This window comes from Xenopus tropicalis, chromosome 1, assembly GCF_000004195.4.
Source record: "Xenopus tropicalis strain Nigerian chromosome 1, UCB_Xtro_10.0, whole genome shotgun sequence".
NCBI lineage: Eukaryota > Metazoa > Chordata > Amphibia > Anura > Pipidae > Xenopus > Xenopus tropicalis.
Genome location: NC_030677.2, coordinates 112,793,753 through 112,814,275, shown reverse-complemented (window position 1 = coordinate 112,814,275; position 20,523 = coordinate 112,793,753). Strand labels below are relative to the sequence as shown.

At 40.0% G+C, this 20,523-nt stretch overlaps 1 protein-coding gene across 2 annotated transcripts; it reads left to right on the top strand.

Moving 5' to 3' along the window:
- Positions 1–1,304: 1,304 nt before the first annotated feature.
- On the top strand, positions 1,305–7,367 carry jund.2 (jun D proto-oncogene, gene 2). Of its 2 annotated transcripts, none has more exons than XM_004910909.4 (2): positions 1,305–1,572; positions 2,247–7,367. In XM_004910909.4, the coding sequence occupies exon 2, from the start codon at positions 2,394–2,396 to the stop codon at positions 3,738–3,740; it is 1,347 nt and encodes a 448-aa protein (XP_004910966.1). In that variant the 5' UTR covers positions 1,305–1,572; positions 2,247–2,393; the 3' UTR covers positions 3,741–7,367. The 2 variants fall into 2 exon arrangements, with proteins under 2 accessions (XP_004910966.1, XP_004910965.1); XM_004910908.4 differs by having other exon boundaries at positions 1,305–1,862.
- The last annotated feature ends 13,156 nt before the right edge of the window (positions 7,368–20,523 follow it).

Genomic DNA, 20,523 nt, shown 5'->3' with positions numbered 1-20,523 from the left:
ATAACCAAGCTACTGTTCAGATGTGCTTTTGTAGTAGCTTGCCTGTCGCCAAACATTTTTACTTTATGAAACAATTGCCTGTAAAGTAGTAAACAGGGTCTTTGCTGGTTTACAATACTTGAAAAAGTATTGCACATTGAGCTGTGTGGCTCTGTACGAACAGGGATGAAAATAAATGTTAAACTTAGAAAATCTCATCAGTTTCCTTCCAATAGCCAAATTATGTCAGATGGCAAATCTTTCATGTAGTCTACAAACCAGATTTTTATATCATATCCATTATTTTTAGACTTTTAAATTTGCTATAAAGCATGAAATAAACCCAATTGGATTGATTTGCCTCCAATATGAATTTATGCAGCTTAGTTACCATCACACACAAGGTACTGTTTTACTATTACAGAGAAAGTCTGTTACCAGCACAGGCAGGGAAAGCAGTTCACCTCTCTGTATATACTGGTTTTCAGCAGACAGAATCATAGATTTTGCAATCTTAAATGAGAAGTATGGGATCCTTTATCCATAAACCCATTGTCCAGAAAGTTTTGAATTATGGGAAGACCATCTCCCTTAGAGTCCACTTTAGTCTCTGTTTTTTCTATGATTTCCTTTATCCCTCAAATACAACTATTTGTATTTTAGTTACAAATACATACAAATATTGGAGTATCAAACATGCAGCAATAAACCCAGGACCATCTAGGATAGAAAAAAAGCTTCCAATAGACTGTCAAGCTGGGCTTCCAGGTGTATGTAGGAAAGCAAATGGACATTCTCCCCAATTCTCACCCTACCTGCCCCTCTGGCTGAGTCCCCCTGAATCTCTCCCAACTGGGGCCAGCCCCACAGTTTAGGAAGCAAAGCTCAAATGGTTTGCTACACTACATAACAAGAGGGTTTTTTTTGTTAATTTTAATTTGTGGATCCTGGCACTGTTCCCTATTTGGTACAGGCAATATCAACTCCTTTGGGGCCCACAGTAATATTCTTTAATGTGGTATAGACGTTTAGGAGGAGTATAAACAAAATCAATGGTAGATGGGGGGGGGGGGTAAAGAGCATAACTATACAGAAGGAAGGATGCTACTAATCTGATACAGATAAAGTGCATTGTAGTACATTGCAATGCTAATGTGAGGGCAGCAGGTGCTAAACTGAGTGATACGATTTAGTGGCAGAGCATTTACCTGTTGCTTTACCATTGGAGACCTGCCTGTCAGAACTATTGAACGAGTGCTGTTTAGCAGCCAGAGCTCGCCAGGAGGGGGCTACAGGTGGCTTTGTGCCCGTATGAGGCATTCTCTATAGAGAATTCGCCGCTGAAGGTCTATATGAAGCCCCTGCAGAAAGAGCAAGCCAATAAATATATATTTCTATGTAAGACAATACGCCAAGGCAGCAGCAATGGTGGATTTAACGCGAGTAAAGGAGGAGCCACAACACGTTTGACATCAGCTCTGCTGGAGGAGTTTCAGGAAATGCAACAAGCCAGCCACAGGGAGGGAGACAGACTTCTCATACCTTAGCGAATGGAAGAAGGGAGCGAGGGACCGATTTAGCCGCATTTGCTAAGTAAGGAGATGAAAACCCCAATTGCAGCTCTTCTGTGACAAAATTCCGCACCAACAAGCGACAACTTATTTAAACTAAGCGAAGAGCGGGAAGTGGCCGAGCTCGTCATCCCCATGCGGCGGGCTGTCTCTCTCGCATCCCTGTACTGAGCGATCCGATAAAGCGCCTGGATCCATTCAGCACTTTCCTACCGTCACATCCCTCTGCTGCTTCTGTCTCCCCGTGTGGCTGTCACAGTGACAGGAGGCAGCGGCAGTCGCATCTGCACGTCCATCCCACGGCGCTGCGGGGTAAGGTGCTCAGGCACGCGTGGGATCGCTATTGCGCACACACACACACGCGTGGGATCGCAGCGCTTTGCTACTAATGGCACACTGGCGCTAGTCAGCGGCTCTTTACTGTCTTGATTTAATGATACTGGAAATAAGAGCAGGTTAATATAATTAGAAGGCATCTAGCTGCTCAACTCCCGACAAAAGCCATTCAGGTGGTGCTGGGAGTTGTAATGTAACATCTGGCGAACACTAGTTATCCCCTCAAATAAAGAATGAAACGCTCACTAACAGCCCATATATACTATAGAGTTGCGTTGGGGAGAGTAGGTAGGGACCTTGCGCTTGGTGCCAGGGTTTGGGGTTGCGGTGGTAGTGACAATGTACTGTTTCTTTCCCCAGGTGTAGCTTGATAAAGAAGAGAAAGAGCTGCTTCAGTAATATTGCACTAAATATCGCTAACTGCCACCTGCCCCCCGTCAGGGACTTATAGGGGCAATCCGCCCTACAGACCGATTACCTTAACCCTTTGCCAAGAGTGACCGCACTATGATGATGACCAGCAGCACCAGCACTGACCATGTCAAGCTGGAACCCCCCTTCTACCATGAGGAAACGCTAAACCTGCAGGAGTTTGCCCAAATGGCGGGCTACAGTGCCAGCGGCTCTCCTGGCAGTAGCGGGAGCGGAGGGCAACAGCAGGGGGCACACCGAGAGCCTGGAGTCAGGTACCAGGACCATAAGCTGATGGGTGCCAACATCATTATTCAGGGAAGCAACCTGAAGAAGAAAAACATGGCTACGGTGGCTCCCGCAGTCATCCAGCAAGGCTTCCCCGGAGAGGCGCTCAAGTTGATGCCAGGGAGCGGGGAGACAGCGGTGGGGAATAACCCAGTGCCAGCTGCGGGGGAAGGAGGAGCTGGAGCCGGCGCTGTGCCGAGTGCGGCCGCGGGGAGCACTAGTAACAGCAACTCGAACGGCGCGGATGTGCCTCTCCTTCCTGGTACCGCCGCGGCCTCCTCCGCCGCCCTCAGCCTGCTCAAGCTCTCCCCACCGGAGATAGAGCACCTCCTCATCCAGGCAGCCAACTCCGGCAGCGCCCCCAGTCCCGCTTCTTCGGCACAGCAGCCGACAATCCAGATTCCCCCCTTCTTGTACCGGAGCCAGCCAGTTATTACACAGGAGCAGGAAGGCTTCGCAGACGGGTTCGTCAAGGCCCTGGCCGACTTGCACAAACAGAACCAGCTGCTGGGCGCGCCTATCTCCCCCACTGCCCTGGCTGCCGGGTCTCCCTCCTACCCTGTGGCGCGGACTCTGCTCCCGGCCGGGGAGGTGCCCGTCTACACAAACCTCAGCAGCTTTAACCCGGCGAACGCACAGCTCAGCCCACCTATCCCCCAGGCTCCCCAGCCTACTCCATACAGCGGCAACCCGTCCCCCGGTGCCGTACAGCTGCAGTTTCCAGGGCTGGGCCGCCTGCACGCAGGGAGGGGTCCTTTGGACGAACCCCAGACCGTCCCTGACGTGTCTCAGGCCGGAGCCGCTCCATCAGGGGGATCCACAGGGGGTACTGGGGATTCTGCTTCCCCCCCTACCCTCTCCCCCATCGATCTGGAAACTCAGGAGCGGATCAAAGCGGAGAGGAAGCGGCTGAGAAACCGAATCGCTGCCTCCAAATGCCGCAAGAGAAAGCTGGAGCGCATCGCCAGGCTGGAGGAGAAGGTGAAGGTGCTGAAGTCGCAGAACTCGGACTTGGCCTCCACCGCCAGTCTCCTGAGAGAACAAGTGTCTCAGCTCAAGCAGAAGGTCATGAGCCATGTCACCAGCGGCTGCCAGATAGCGGTCTCTAAGTCTGCCCCAGGGGGTAAAGGTGCGGGAGAGAGTCAGGGCTGCTGAGCAGGAACCCACAGCCATGGCCGACATCACAAACCCAGCCTGGCCCCTGAGCCTATGTTACCTAACAAACAGCGCTAAGTACTGCTTTTCAGTAATGGATGTCATTACAATAGCAGAGGGAAAAGGACTCCTGGCGCCGTTTTATTTCCCATAAACACATGGGATATAAGTTCTTTCCTCAAAGTCAATGATATCTACCTGATTACCCTCCAGATGTTGAGCTACAGCTCTCAGCCTTCAGGGACAGCCAGACTGTCAGTGCATGCTGGGAGCTGTAGTGCAGCAACTGGAGGCTGGATAGGTTACACATCCTTGGGCTCATGGCCTGGAAAGCTGGAGGAACAAATAAGCTATATATATATATATATATATAAGGAAGACCCACCCAAAATAATAGGGAGCTGAGGCACCCAACCAGTATTTATGTATGGAAACACAAGGCACAGTGCAAGTAAAGGTTTCACCATGATAAAGATAATGTTTTCTTGAGGCCTGGATTAGTGACATACACCAGCCATTACATGATCTTAATGGGGCTCAATTTCCAAATGGATGTGTTGTTTTGCAACAAAGCTAAATGCCTAGAAGGATACAAAAATGGATTAGGAATCTCCCAAGTTGGCCTCTGAGAGCTGCATTACACAGCCCCTCCCTTCCACCCAGACTAATGAACTTGCTGGACCTGTTTTGGTGTGCAGACTTCTCAAGAAAGGATACCCAGCCCAAGATACAAGAACTGCGCTGAGAAGAGGCCTCCCTGTTCAAGTGGCAAAAAGCCATTTAGGAATAGTTATGCAGGAGGGAGGCTAATGCACATGTTTAAAGCCTGGGTGTGTTACTGGAAAATGGAATGTAAATAGAAATCTTAACTTATGCAAGACTTTATTTAATACTGCTTGTGCCAAAAGGTTATTTTGTTTTTGTAAGTTTTGTTAAGTGATCTTAATTTAATCAGCAGGTATTAGTAGAGCTCTTCTTTCAGACCTTGCAGTACATTACACACTGCCATTATCAGCCACTCTAAGCTGAACAACGCTGTTAAACTCTTGTTTCAGAGCATTCTCACAATGTGTGGGAAATGCCCCAGTGTTTATTCACTTTGTTCATGGGGTAGATATTGACTGGTTAGTCAACACCCAACATCCCCTTTGCATTTTTACAGGGATGAGACTGTACAGTTGTGGGTGTCTGTTTATTAAACTTATTTTATGTCTAGGTAAACCTCAGTTCCTGTTCTGCTAAAATGTCTCACTGCAGATTTAAAGGAACAGTATACACCACTGTTGAACATGAGGCCAATAATAGGGCGCATGTTAAAAAAAAATTGAATCTGCTCATTGTTTTAATTAAAACAAATCTATGCTATTTGTTGAAGTGACTGATGCAGAACAGTGACATTGAAAATACTCTCCTTTTACAGTTGATCCCACCTTCTATGTTTTTTATTGGGAAGAGCACAAAGTTGAATTACCCTTCCCATTCAAACACTGTGCATAATGAACACATGAAAAGAAACGAGTAGGCAGAGAACATACAAGTGTATTTGGCTCAGGCTGAGAAATGGTGTATACTGAACCTTTAAAATGCTCAGTAAGGTAATATCCATATTATCTTAACAGGCTTTGACACTGGCATTTATTAAGCTTGTGTCTGATGACAGACCATGGTTTTCTAATCATTTCTTTGGCATCCAGTTAGTGAGTTTGTAAATATTTAAAGTACTTGGATGACAAACTTGGACTCCAACTAGTGGCAACTCTTATGTAACATACAGAGTGATTTGTGCAGGCATCGCCACAAGCAGAGCAGGCATTTTAACACTGCTTAGAAGACATTGGAATAAGTTAAGCAAATAGACCCTTTTTACTGTATATAGACAATGATATTACCTCAAGATATCTTGATGGTTTAAATGCACTTATAAGACTGAATAGATTCAAATTTGACAAAAGAGGTAATTTCATGAAATTCATCATGAATCCTTATTAGCCTAGATTTTTTTTTGGGATGCTAGATTTAACTGTTTAAGTGCTTAGACCGAAATTCATAGTTTATTTATTGCAGTCGGTCTTAAGAAACACATCAAGTATTACACTTGTTGAGATTTATTGCTATTGCACTAAGTTCTATAGTTTTGTACACCTAGTGACGTGTTATTCTCTACGCAATCTATTTAATGTTCATTTTATAAGGTCAATCTAGGGACCATTCTGATGTTTTGTCTCCTCAGTGCTTAAACATGAGAGTAACAAATACACGAAGACAATAATGAATTCAAAACTGGTGTTTAACCCTTTAAGTGCTGGCAAAAGTGAAATCTATGGTGCCAACATAAAAGCACCATAGCCATAGAATCTATATATCCAACACTGAAGTCAGTTTTGTATCAGATAAACCATATACATATATCTAAACATGGAGGACTGCGTTTTCACACAAATGAGTGTTGCAGAAGCCTCAACCTAACAGTTTAGTTTAAAACTGTTAAAAAAGGGCTTTTCACAACACTTTGTATAACGGAAAAAAAGTAATTCTAAACAACTTTTCTATGTATACATTTTCAGTGGATTTAAATGTATTTGTAAATGTAAGGCTAGTTGGATATGGGGCTGAATCTAAGCCTGCATTTATTCCCTTTGCTGGCATCGGTCTGCACCCAGATCCATTGTGTCAGCCTCAATACAGCTACACAGAGCAGATTTCAGCATCAGAACGCGCTGCTTCGTGTGCCTGCACCTGGGTTCCGGCATAGTGTTTCCGGGTGTAGCCAGTCTGATGCCAGCGCAGGGGCTGATTCTTGGCCTGTATTCATACACAGACAGATAATTAGCCTGAACTTTTGAAAGGAGCATCATTCTGGCTTATTCTGTTCTCTAGAGTCTGGTTCTGACTCCTGAAACAATGCCGCAAAAGTCCCTTCTGTTACATTGTTTCAGAGTCAGAAAACAGAAAGAGATAAATGAATGCTTCTTTCAACTGCAATTACAGTTACAAGCAACTTTTACAATCAACATATACTGGAAAGTTGCTTAGCATTATTAGTTGCATAGCAGTTTTTAGGTGGAAGTGCCCTTTAATTGGTACAGAATATAACTTCCTAGATTCAGAAACTAATGCGTAGACATATATTATAAATTTGACTGCCACAAATGTTAACACTTCAGACCAGATTAACCTTTCAAATGTTTTTATGGTATATATTTATTTTCTAAATATAAATGTTGTATTTTTGCTAGGATTTGATAAATATCTATTAAACAGTATAGTGGTTGAAGATAATATTCAGTTTGCAATTCACACAAATTGCATTTTGGAATGCCCATAGCATGAATGGAAGCCTTCTCAGATTAGGGCACCGAGAAAGTGCCAGAAGAACTCTGTGTTCGGTTATTAGGCAGTGTTTTATGGTCTTCAATTAAGCTGTTTTATTTTGTTCCAGTCATACTGTGGGCATCAATATTTTATTTATTTCTTAAAACTTGAAGATTTTTGGATGTCAAGTGAAACCTCTATTTTTGTATTAAATCTATAGTCTAGAGAGAGGCAGGTTATACAGAGGAGCAAGGAGCCATGATACGCCTCTCACCGTCACTGTGTACATTCCAGCTGGGGGATAGTATTTGTGAAGTCTGAAAGGAACAATAACACCCAATAATGAAAGTGTTTAAATAAGTATTTTGCCCTGCATTGGTGTGTTTGCTTCAGAAATACTACTATAGTTTATATAAATAAGCTGGTGTTGTAGCCATTGGGGCAGCCATTCAAGCTGGAAAAAAAGAAGGCGGCACAAGTTATGTAGCAGATAATAGATAAGCTCTGTAGAATACAATTGTGTTTTACAGAGCTTATCTGTTATCTGCTATGTAACCTGTGCCATTTTAGCCCTATTTCAATTTGAATAGCTACCCCATAGCTACACAGTAATTTTGTTTACATAAACAATAGTAGTGTTTCTGAAGCAAACACAACCTTTACCAGTGCAGGGCAACAGTACATTATATTTTAATTACTTTTGATACATTTTCATTTTTTTGGTGTTACTGTTCCTTTACTCACAAATCAGAACCCTGAAAAAAATGAAATGTAAAGGGCTCATGCTTTTCAGTTATAGTTTGTATTTTGTGTGAAAAATAGAAAGTAGTTTTAAAAACAGTGGTGACTGTAATGGAATCACTGTAATGTGGGGAAAAAAAGTATCTGGAGGAAGAGAAGCCCAGCATATGTATTTATAACCGGACATGCCTGACTATAAAAAAACAGTTTCATCTTGATGACTTTAATATACAAACGCAAATAAAGGGAAGTTAAACTGCATTGTTATATATTTCTTGCATTACAGTGGGCTTTAGAAAGATTGTATCTTTTTGATGTTCTGTGTGTTCATTTTGTAAATGGGTGCAAAACGATTTGTGATTTGTGCTCCACCAGTTTTCAGTAATTGTTTAATTATATTTTGTCTTGGTGAAGCTTGGTAAGCGAATGCAAAGATTTGATGTAGTTGCTGCAAACGCTTGTTTGTGCTGAGAGAAAAAAAAACTTGCTAGGTGTGTAAAATTGACCCTCCTGCACCTTTTTTTTTTTATATTTGTAGTAGCACATTTGGAGGGCCATCTGTACTACAGGAAAGGATTTTAATACCATGCTTTACTGTAAACAATTCTTTGCCTCTTGGTGGGTATGCCTTGTGCTAAAAACCAGAATATTATGGTGCACAAACACAGTAAGTTGCATTATTTAGACATATTGGATGCCAAGTTCAGTTGTTTGTGAGTGTGTGTGTTAGAAGCAGTAAGATCAGCATAGCTTTAAGTGCAACACCACATGTGCAGACTCTTCTCAATTTTACACCTTTACTTACATTGGCTGCCTGCAGGATTAATGATATTGTGAATAAAGTACCCCCCATTGTAAATATAAGGATATTATAAATAACCCAGGAGTTCCATGACCATTTAAAGGCACAAGGCCAATGTCCGAGTTTAGGTTATGGAACTCTGAGGCGACTTCTAATATTGCTAAATTTTACAACAGGGAGTACATTATTTATTATAATACACAAGTTTTGGTGAATTGTGACAGAAATTACATAACTGTACACCGATTATAACTGATGACATCACCAAGCATATAATTTGTAGTATATTCATTGCTCTTGTGTAGCAAGATGGGCTATGCACAATAGCACTTAGAGATGCTCTGGCCTGACTGCTCCTGACTTCTGCAGAACTCTACCTAGCAGAGGAATGGGTTGGTCTGTTACAGTTAGAGTTACCCTGGCTGTGGATATGATACAGTTCATCATGCTTTCAACACATTCAGATGTCTGTCTATAATTAGGCAGATAATATGGTGGCTCCCACTGTAAATTTAAATATGTTTTAGATATGTAAAATGAAAATGGTTTTCTATGGGTAGGTTAAGAGTTAAATTGGCATATAAAATTCTTTGAAAACGAAATTATTTACTCTTGTTGTCATGTCAGCTGAGGAACATGACAATGTCTACCCAATCGCACTAGCTTTTTGTGGCAAAATATTAAAGCCCCAGTATGCATTAGGCAACATTGCAAATCACATTGGCATATAACAGGGTACATGTTTATTTGCTTGCTGTCTATTCCAGTAAGTCATCTTTAGCCTTATTTTTCAAAAGCAGAAGCCCTGCCATGCTACCTTATGTTTTTGCAGCACCTGCCTGTTTACATGATGGGATTAGAAATAAACAGTGAATTTGTACAAGTCACCAGCTGTGCATTCTCTGAGATGCCAAATATGTTAAGCAATGTCATAGCCTCCAGGTGTATATCAAACCACCCATGTAGAAAAAAAGATAAGTATAACTTTATTTGTTATGCCAGTTCAGCCTGTAATGGATAACCCCAACCAAAGGTTCACGTGTAAACTGAACAAAACATTGTATGCATGGCATACTGCTGCAATGACAGGCACTTCTGGAGGTTGACTTCATGGAGAAAAAGTTGAGGTGCTTCTTCACAGTTTTGTAACATGCAGACTTTGCATGATTTGAGTTTTCATTTTAAAAAAATGGTAACACCAAAAAATTATCAAAGTAATTAAAATATAATGTACTGTTGCCCTGAATAAAAGTTGTGTGTTTGCTTCAGAAACACTACTATAGTTTATATAAACAAACCTGCTGTGTAGCCATGGGAGCAGCAATTCAAATTGAAATAGAGGTTAAATAGCAGATAACAAATAAGCTCTGCAAAACACCATTGTATTCTACAGGACTTATCTGTTATCTGCTATGTAACCTGTGCCCTTTTTCCAGACTGCCCCCATGGTTACCCAGCATTTTTTTTAAATTAACTTCAGTAGTCTTCCTGAAGCAAACACCATTTGTACCAGTGCAGGGAAGTAGTACATTATATTTAAATTACTTTAAACACTTTTTTGGAGTTACCATTCCTTTCCATATTTGTTCTCATGGACTGTAGTTCTAATCTTTAGTGCACTAGGTTACATGCAGTGGTAATATTTTATGCTTCTGGTTAAGCAAGAGACAAATGCTATAACTTTTATCCCTACATTCTTGCATTTGACATTTACCTAGCACAGGAAAGCAAAGCCACAAAGTGCAATTTATTTTTTGCTTGCCAATATCCCCCAGTGAATTCAAGCCAGTATAGAAACACTGCCGTGAACGTTAATGATTCCATGCCAGTGGCTTACTATTATTAATATACTTGTCAAGTTAAATTTGGGAGGAAAAAAATCTGAGTGAAACAGAAAGTGAGGCAATCTCCCCACGTAATTCCTAAAGCATTCAACTGGAATTAATCACCATAGTTCTTAGTTAAACATACAGGGTTGGGCAGCTTAAGATTCCATTGACTGAATGATACCATTCGTTGCAGCTGTGAGCTCCAAGGGAGGAGAACACAGATATTACTTGTTTGCTTTTCAGTGACATCCGACCAGAATGTATGTGTTTAGGAATGGTGACATTCCTTCTAATGTTGCCCTTATACAGTAAATGCCAAAGCCTTATAAAACCAGCAGCAGTGTAGGTTTGTAGAATCAGTAAGTATGATATAAATTAAGAGTACAGTTTTGCACTGAAGTTTTACTATTTCAAGGACATGTCAACTCTAAAAATAAAAGTTTGCCTTATAAAAGAAAACAATTCTGAGCAACTTTTCAATATGAATTTATTAAAAATGATTGTGCTATAATAGTTATGTGTAATTGCTATAGAAAGCAGCATTTTCTGAACTCCTGGTTGTTACTTTTTAAACAATGTTGCAAAGGTCAGTCAGGTCTGTCAGTCTGCTGCCTTGTGTTACATTGTTTAAAACTCCAGAGCCACCAGGGCAGAGAATAGAAAGGACAGGCAGACACTGTTTTTAATAGCAGTTATATATACAAATAACTAAAAAAAATTACAAATTTGTAATGAATGTATATTGCAAAGTTGCTTAAAATTAAGTTCTCTTTTATTAGGCAAAAAAATTTTTGGGGCTGACTTGTCCTTTAAAAACACGGTTAAAGGGAAACCACAGTATCAATGGAATAATCTTAGAAATCAGTGTATCTATGTGAATAATATGCCATCTGAGAAAAATTACAGGGGCCTTATATTTAAAATGCATGGTAACTCATTATGAAAAAAACATTTTGTACCCTTGTCTGGAAAAAAAAGTCCAGTGCTATAACAGAATACAATATATTTTGGAATAATTGGAAAATGTGCAAATTTATTTTCCAGGCAGATTAGGTTCTGAATGACTTCCTTAAAGGGAAAATAAAGCCCACATCACATAAAGGCTTTGGTGGGAAAGTAACACACCTATGGGCTTATTTATCAATTTTCGAGTTTGTCAATATTTTTCTAATTCAGATAAACTCACATCTTGAATGCTTGCTTATTTAGAATTAAAAAACTTGAATTGTCAAGTTTACAAACTAGAAACTCATATCTCAAATGAAAAATATGGCTTGACTTTGCTTAGGACAACATCCAATGTCCAAACTCTCAAGCTTTTAAATGGCGAAGTTTTACAATCGTTGTTTTGCACTTAATACCAGACGTGAGTTTTTGAACCAAAATTCGAATTTAAGTTTTTTTTAGTGCAAAAAAAAAACCTTGAATTGTGAAAAACAATCAAACTCAAATGTTGATAAATTACCCCCTTATTGATGATCAGCTGGCTGAAAAATCACCCAATGTACTGCCACTTTTTAGCCTGAAAATGTTTTTGTAGGAGGCCCCACATGTGCCATAGCCCCCAGGCTATTCCATGTTTAGCCCTCATTTACCTTCTGGGTTCCTCAGACATGACCTTCACTCTTTTCTAACACCATGTGCCACATTCATAGGCAATTAGGCAACTCCAGTGGTATCGGATTGGAAACAGAAATGTTGGAGGGAAAAAAGTTAGGGTTAACTTCAGTTTCCCTTTGAAAAGATGAGGTTATAGCTTATTATTATTAGCCTCAAATCTTTCTCATTCCCTGTCATCTAAATGCTAATTTGGGAAAATGTATATTGATTTGAAAGGGCAAATTATAGGGCAATAAATGCTTTTACACTTTTTTTTAAGGGAGTAATGAAATTTGCCTGTAGTGGCATTTTAATGTAATTTCCATTTAGAGCAATAAGCCTTTGGAATGTTTTTACCTACTGACTATAGCTAATTGCCTAAAAGTTGTCCTACAGGCCTTAGGAACAAGTAGTTGCTGTTACCTGAACTGAACTGAGAGGTGTGGTTTTAGGTTTGCAGAGAGTGCCTTGGCAAACAAGCCTCTGAGGCAGAAAGTAGTGAACGAAACTAAGAAATCAAGCACAAAAATAATGATATCAGTGGTAGAATCTCCCTAGTACAAACATGGGGTTAGGATGCTAATGACCCAGACCTTCAGAGTAAGGAGCTGATAACAAGTATATTTATTAGGGCTAGGCACTCATGGAGACATGCTAGAACAGTACAGAGAAAGTTAATTTAGCGTAAAAACATGCCAAGAAACAAGCTTAATGTGTTTGGTGCTTGAAGTCATGGGATCAGTACATAGAAAGTGCAACCTGTTTAAAAGGATAAACTCAGCCAATCAATAGCCACACTTGTAGAACCACTAAAATACAGGCAATGTGTCCAAATGCAAAAACTTTAACAATAAAGTTGGAACTAATAGGATACAACAAAATGTATACTTAAGTTTCATCATGAAGGACACAAATCCATTTGATTAAAACCAAGTGCCTTCAAGTATGGCAAGCATGAGGATGTTTCTTGGCATGTTCCTGCAATAGAAAAACGGTGGTGTTGCAGATTCAAATGGTAACTTGTGTGTGTGTGTGTGTATTGTAGCTGATTAATCATTCTGATGGCATGCCAGCATTGTCAGAAGCATTTATATAGAGGTAATACAGACATGAGCAGAGAGAGAGAGAGAGTTTGTGCTGGTATTATCTTGTGCACTGTGTTAAACATCAGTGCTGCTGGTCAAATTGGCCATTTCAACCAAACCGACTGACCATTACTACATATCCAGGGCAATTAGCCTGAAGTCTTTTCTAACTGTAAAGCTGGTTAACACTAGACTTCTGACTGCCCATGTGGGAGGTCAAATGTATTACAGCACAATTGCCCTTGCTTGTAAACAAGCAGCAATATTTGTCCACTTGGTCAAGATAATATCTGCCTTTATAGTTTCTTTCTTAGGGCAAAGACACACGTGGCATGCACAGGCCCAAGAGTGTTTGCTTATTAGAAACTGTTTATCTGTTGATCTATTCTGATCCTATACCTACTGAGAATCATTTCAAATTTAGTTCACCCTTTTACTCTGATTGTAAAACAATTTATGGGCCTAATTGCTTGGTAGAAATGGAGCATACCAGCACTGTTCTTCCCAACCTTCTATTTCTGAATGTATAAAGATATCACGTATGTGATAATATTGTGATCTATTTCAGGTTTAGTATGATTTTTTATTTGGTGGATTTTCCTGCCTGGCATGAAAATGTCTTACATTTTCAGGCAAATAATGACTCTCTTTATGGCTAAAAGAACATATAGGCTTCTTATTAATAATGAGCAATTTTTTCGGCAGGCATGGATTCGCAGCGAATTTCCGCATTTTGCCATTGGCGAATTGTTTTGCAAAACTTCTATGAAAACGAGCCGCATAAAAATTAGCTGCGCGTCAAAAAAAGTGTAGGCAACAAAAAAAAACAAAACGTGGGCGACCAAAAAACATGCGGGTGACAAAAAAGACGCGGGCGAATTATATGGCGAAGCGAAACAGGACAGATTCGCTAATCACTACTTTTTATATCTCAGTACAGGAAAATAATAAGCTAAGTCAGACAGATCCTCACCAGAGCTTGGTACAATTTACATAAGAATACTTTTTCTACATTTAGAAATCTAGTCCAGAGGGTTTTTACCCAATCATATTAAACATGCATGATCACACAGCTAAACTTAAATCTAAAACAGCTGTAAAGTAAAATATTTTTAAGAATTGTCAGCATATGTTTCTTATAAATTCAGCGCAAGGATTTTATTGACTCAAAGGTATATAATTGGCCAATTTTTTTTTAGAACCAAAAACGATTTTTAGATATATATTGTGTTATAGTAACTGGTTGTCATGCACATTGTGTATTTTGTCTCCTGTTATCTGAAGATTAAATGCAATGTTGTCATTTGTTTAATAAAGTCAAAGCTGTGAACAAGAAATTATTTATATTGTATGTTTAATTATGCTCTGTGCGTGATCATTGAATGTGTGCACTAGTATTTAGTAGGATTCAAGGCTGGGTTTAAAATAGACAGGATTACTGGTTATTCTCTCTTTCTCCCTTCAATATATTTAGGCTGGCCAACTACATCAAAGTCTTCCCTGGTATGGCCAGTCCTACTCTCAAAAAAAGCAGGCCAAGTTATTTTGCAGTTTTTAATTTGTTAAATTGCTAATATTTGTGGTTTCAAAGAATGTTTTTGCTCATATTTTTTCCTGCTTTTTTTGAGAGTAATAGTGAAGATTTATCGTGGGTGACTAATCTCCCCATGTGCCACTGACCCCTAGTCTAGTAGACGCACTGAGCTACCAGTAACAGCTGGCGCTGCGTATGCCATCCCACCGACAATTTACATTTTTGTCGTTTGGATGGCATATCGGGGAGATTAGTCGCCTGCGACAAGGGAGATTTGTCACAGGCGACTAATCTCCTCGTGTGCTACAGCCCTAAAGGTGAAGATGCACTGAGCTACTAGTAGCAGCTAATTTTTAAAGGAACAGTAACACCAAAAAATTCAAGTGTATAAAAGAAATTCCAATATAATATACTGCTGCCCTGCACTGGTACAACTGGTGAGTTTGCCTTAGAAACACTTATATGGTTTATATAAAGAATGCAGCTGTGTAGTCATGGGGGCAGCCATTCAAAGGAGAAAAGGCACAGGCACTTAGCAGATAACAGATAAAACACTATTGTATTCTACAGAACTTATCCATTATCTGCTATGTAACCTGTGCCTTTTCTCCTTTTTTCCAGCTTGAATGGCTGCCCCCGGGGCTACACAGCAGCTTATTATATATAAACTATAGTAGAGTTAAGCTGGCCATACACGTGGCGATCTCACGATGTTTCGTACGACCGTCGGTCGCACGAAACATCGTCAGATCCGCCACACACCATTCAGGGCTGAATCGGCAGGTAAGGAGGTAGAAACAATAGGATTTCTACCTCCTTCTGCCGATTCAGCTCTGAAGGGAGAATTTTGGTCAGGCGCCTTCTATGGCGCCCGATCAAAATTTTCTAACTTGGCCGATCGGCGAGCCGACCGATTTCAGCAGCTTCCTGCGATATCGGTCGGCTCGCTGACATGCCATACACGCACCGATTATCGTACGAAACGAGGTTTCGTACGATAATATCGGTGCGTGTATGGCCACCTTTACTGTAGCAAACACACAACTTTTACCAGTGCAGGGCAACAGTGCATTATATTTAATTTACTTTAAAACTGTTTAATTTTTTGGTGTCACTGTTCCTTTAATGGCTACTAGACTCCAGAAAATACCCTGTCATAGACAATACTGAGAATTTCCTCTGCTAAAACACACGTAGAGACAATTATCAGCAAATGATCAGCATTGTCTATTTTAGTAGCCACGACAAGTAGCTGCTACTAGTAGTCCTGTGTGTCTTCACCCTAAATGCTAGTTTCTCAGTAGTCTATGGAATTGTCTCAGGCAACTTTATTTCCCAATCTATAAAAGCATTTAAGATTTTCAGCTTCATTGAAAATAAATGGAACACTGTGATTTTAGCTGGTGTGTGAATTTTCTTCCTAGAAAAACTTTAACTATTCTGCCAAGGTTTTCTTTACATAAGCCAGTGCTTGGGAAAAAAAAAAAAAAAAAAAGTATGAAAAAGTTGTCTGTATTTTGTTGCATTTTTTTTTTTACACAAAATCTTGTCATGCAACAGACCAAGATTTTGTGGGATGCTACAAAATGTGATCCCCACAGCTGTACTACAAATCGGATCAAATAAAGTTGGATGGTGGGTTTTGTTCCTATACCTTCCTCTGGCAGTCAATGTATTCCAATGAGAAAAAAAATCTGTCAGACACCCTGATGAAGGCACAGGATGCAGCAGTTCCCCTCTAACAGGTGTGTCGTGATGACAACAGTTCATGCAGTTTACACAACAGATTGTCGCTATCATTCCAATTATTTTAAAGCCAGGCAACTACATCCAACCTCTAGAATGTGATCTATCGATCTGACGCCATCCTAAAGGCTGTGGCAGACGGGGAGATAAGTCGCCGGCGACTAATCTCCCCAAAATGCCATCCCACCGGCTAGAATGTAAATCGCCGGTGGGATGGCATACCACTCAAGGCAACTTCAGCAATTTTGCCAAATCACCACGCCGTGTATGCCATTCCCACCGGCGATTTACATTCTAGCCGGTGGGATGGCATTTCGGGGAATCTCCCTGTCTGTCATGGCTCTAAATAACCATTCATGTACTTTAGCCCTAATGTAAGTCAGATCAGATAAAGTTGTACGGTGTTGTTTGTTCCTGTATTTACATCCGAAAGTTAGTGTATTTCAACAAGAGTAAAAAATCTATCAGACACCATCAGATTTTATCATGCAGCATTCCCTTCCCACAGGTGTGTTCTGTCAAATGGCAAAGCTTCCATGCAGCTTACACATCTAGTTTTACTGTCATTCCCATTGTTTTTTTACCCATGCAAATATATCTGACTTGTAGGATGGGATCTGTCGATCCAAAACTATCCTACAAAATCTCCTGTGTAGTTTACCTCTAAATTAACATTTTTACTCAAATTTAATGGCCATTTTGGTTTAGTGAAACTTTTTTTAATTCCCCCCATATGTAAACTTTGCGGATTTGGTACATTTGCCTGGGTTTTTTCACCTATGCATAGAACAAGGGATTTCAGGTGACTGTCACACAAGTAAATGCTGGTTCTTTTAGCCTAGGGTGTTCAACTGCTAAAAAGTTGCTTCCCTACATCAGTTTTGGTGTGCCATTGCAGCCTAACTATTTATCATTCTTTTAAAAAAGATTTGCACTTTAAAAAAATATTGCACGTTATGCTCAAACATACACAGAATTAGGCCAGTATTAACATTACCCACATTCCCAATCCATGCATCACAATCCTATTTAGCTAATAGACCTGGGTTTTATGTATTTTTTTTTATATCCTTGAGAAAACAAAATAATATGCATAAAATGGTAAAAAAAAAATATAACCAAATTAGCAACATCTAAAAACATTGCATTGCATTAAAGTTACTTGGATATGTATTAGTAGCAATGTATTAGTTTTTAATTATTATTGGTTAACAGTAAAAATGTGGCCACATTACATTCTTTCTCCAGCACTGCAGATAGGAACCAGAAAGACTTTTAAACAGATGCAAGCCTTTTGTCCTCTCACTTTGAAGGAATGTGTTATAGAAAACTGACTGAAGCATGATATATGGCTAACCTCCAGGGATCTTAGACCAGACACACATAGCCTGTAAGTCAGAGTGACACACAATATGCATTTTAGCGGAATGATGGTGCTTCCTGTTATGGCACTGCTCCTTGCGTAATTGAGGTGGTGTGACAAAATCATCCTTGGCATTCCCCTTTGTCAGGTTTGTGATGTCTAGCACTGTCCCTTCTCTTTCTTTCTTTCCTTCTTTGGCAGCTGTTGTAGCTTTACCGCGTGTTTTGTCTAAAGCAGGACTCGTACATTATATCACTATCAGGGCAATGGTAGACACAAAGGCTCTTGGAGTGTCTCTGTCAATTCTGTCATCTTATATATATGCTACCTTACTAGCTCGTTCACTGGTTATCATGAAATGTGATTCTGTGTTCAAACATGTGGGTATGGAATCAACAAGGGATGCAATGAATCCACAATGTTTGGGTTTGGCCAAATCCACCACAAAATATTTGTTCAAATCCTGAACTGATTCTGAATCCTAAATTTCATATGCCAGTTTTTAATTCCCCACTGATAAAAATTAGAATATGAAAAAAATTCACTTTCAACTATTTTGACATTTTTGTAAAATAATTTAAATACTGTACTTTAAAAGGTTTGTTCACCTTTAAAGTACAGTTAACTTTTTGTATGATGTAAATTTTTTATTTTATTTTTTTAATTATTTCACTTTTTGTTCAGCAGCCAAATTACATTAGTAACCAGGATGTGGTTTGAATGAGAGGCTGGTTTATGAATAGGAGAGGACCTGAATAGAAAAATAATAAAATAGAAATAATAGAAAATGACCCCATTTGAATGCTAGGAAAAGTAAGAAGAAGAAGTCAAATAATTTAAAAACTATAAAAAATATGTAATGAAGACCAATTGAAGAGTTGCTTAAAATTTTCCATTGTATACTGAAAGTTAACTTAAAGATGACTAAAGAGGGGTATAGGTGTTTCCTAGCTAGAGCTCTGTCCTTAAAGAACAAGTTCTTCAGAGTCAGAGATAAGAAAAACTATAGTATGCATACGCTGTTTGCTTGCTTTATGGTAGTTCAATTGTCAAAGTGTGATCATTAAATAAACTATAATATGCCATGTGAGATTTATCTGCCCGCCTGTGGTACCTGTAATAAACTGTCCATAAGTTGCATATCTAGTTCCCTCATATAGTATGTCATAGGACACATTAGTCTGGATGTTAAGAAAAATTCTAGAAATATTGTGTTGTAATTTTGCAGATTATTTAAAAAATAAAAAGCAGTGGCATTTTAAGTGATTTATTGCCAAGTTTTTTGTTTTTACTCATCATGTAAAAGGCATTTATATATTATTTACAGTCCGTTTGTTTGGACTTCTCGATAACTATAGTTAGCTGTGGTTTTAAGATTAATCTTTGTGTTGAAGGACAGCATGGGGCACCCCAGTTACCATGTTTAACTTAGTGAGTTCTGTTGTATATTAAAGGGCAACTATAATCTAAAACTTGTTTCCCCCAGTGGACGTGTGGGCTAATAGAGCCCACATGCTGGCTAAGGGAAACAATAGTATTTTGTGTAGGACCCTCCCTCTTGTGAGTGCTACATGGAGTATAGGACTGGAGGATGATGCCTTATCTTACATCACACATATGCATAATAAGCGAGCTGGGGCAATAACTCATTATGCACATGTGTATGCCTCAACAGGGCCACCTGCAGACAAAGTAGTGCTTGTGAGGAGGTGTTACTTCCCACAGGAAGGTGTGGGCACCCTCAGGCCCGGATTTGTGGCTAGGCCACAAAGGCCTAGGGCGGCACAAATTTAGGGGTGGCATGCCGCCCTGCCGCAAACAAATTTTGACACTTCGCTCCCATAAGGAGCAATGGGGACTGCTCTGTACTGGAGTATAAATGCCTGCGCATGCACGCTTGCGGCGGTGTGGGGGGGGGAGGGGGTGGGAGAGAAGAGATGTTCGTGCATGTGCGATTGGGGAGATGGTTTGCGTGTTTGCGCATGCACGTGCAGGGTGGGGCGCAAATGGGGGTCGACCTCGGGGCACCCGGATTATTATTATTATTTTATTATTAACATTTATTTATAAAGTGCCAACATATTCCGCATCGCTGTACAATAAGTGTGTTTCATACATTGGACATTCAGAGTAACATATAAAGCAATCAATAACTGATACAAGAGGTGAAGAGAGCCCTGCCCAAAAGAGCTTACAATCTGCCCGGATTTGAAAATGGGGGAACTAATGCCCATGCTCATGCACAGGATACATAATTATAGGAAGAGGGAGGGGGAATGTGAGGAGTCATGTGACATTTGAAAAGTCCTAAATGGAAAAAAAAATTGTGTTCTAGCTTGCACTATAGGGGCTAATCTATTGGCAATAAAACGCCATTCCTTCTCCTTTAAGGCACACTTTAAATTGACTGCCTTTGAATTCTGGCAGTAGGACAGGGGCTGCTATTTTTATTCTCCTTTAACCCTAGGTTTTTTAATTGAATCCAAGTTCTGTAACTGTATATTTACATAAATGTATTTGGCATAAAAGGCATCAATTTTTTATTAAATCCAGATATTTTAGAAAAAGGTTTTGGAAGTCATGGAAACATACTTGTGTTTCCACAACCTCCATAACCCAACCTCATGATAGATTGAGATTTAACTAACTTCTATTGCCAAAAAGGCAATCCTTGTTAAATGGATGCATCTGATCCCTGGACAATAAGCTTTTGCATAAAAACAGGGTTGTACTTTCCATCCAGAAATGAACCTGTGAGAGCAGCATGGTCTG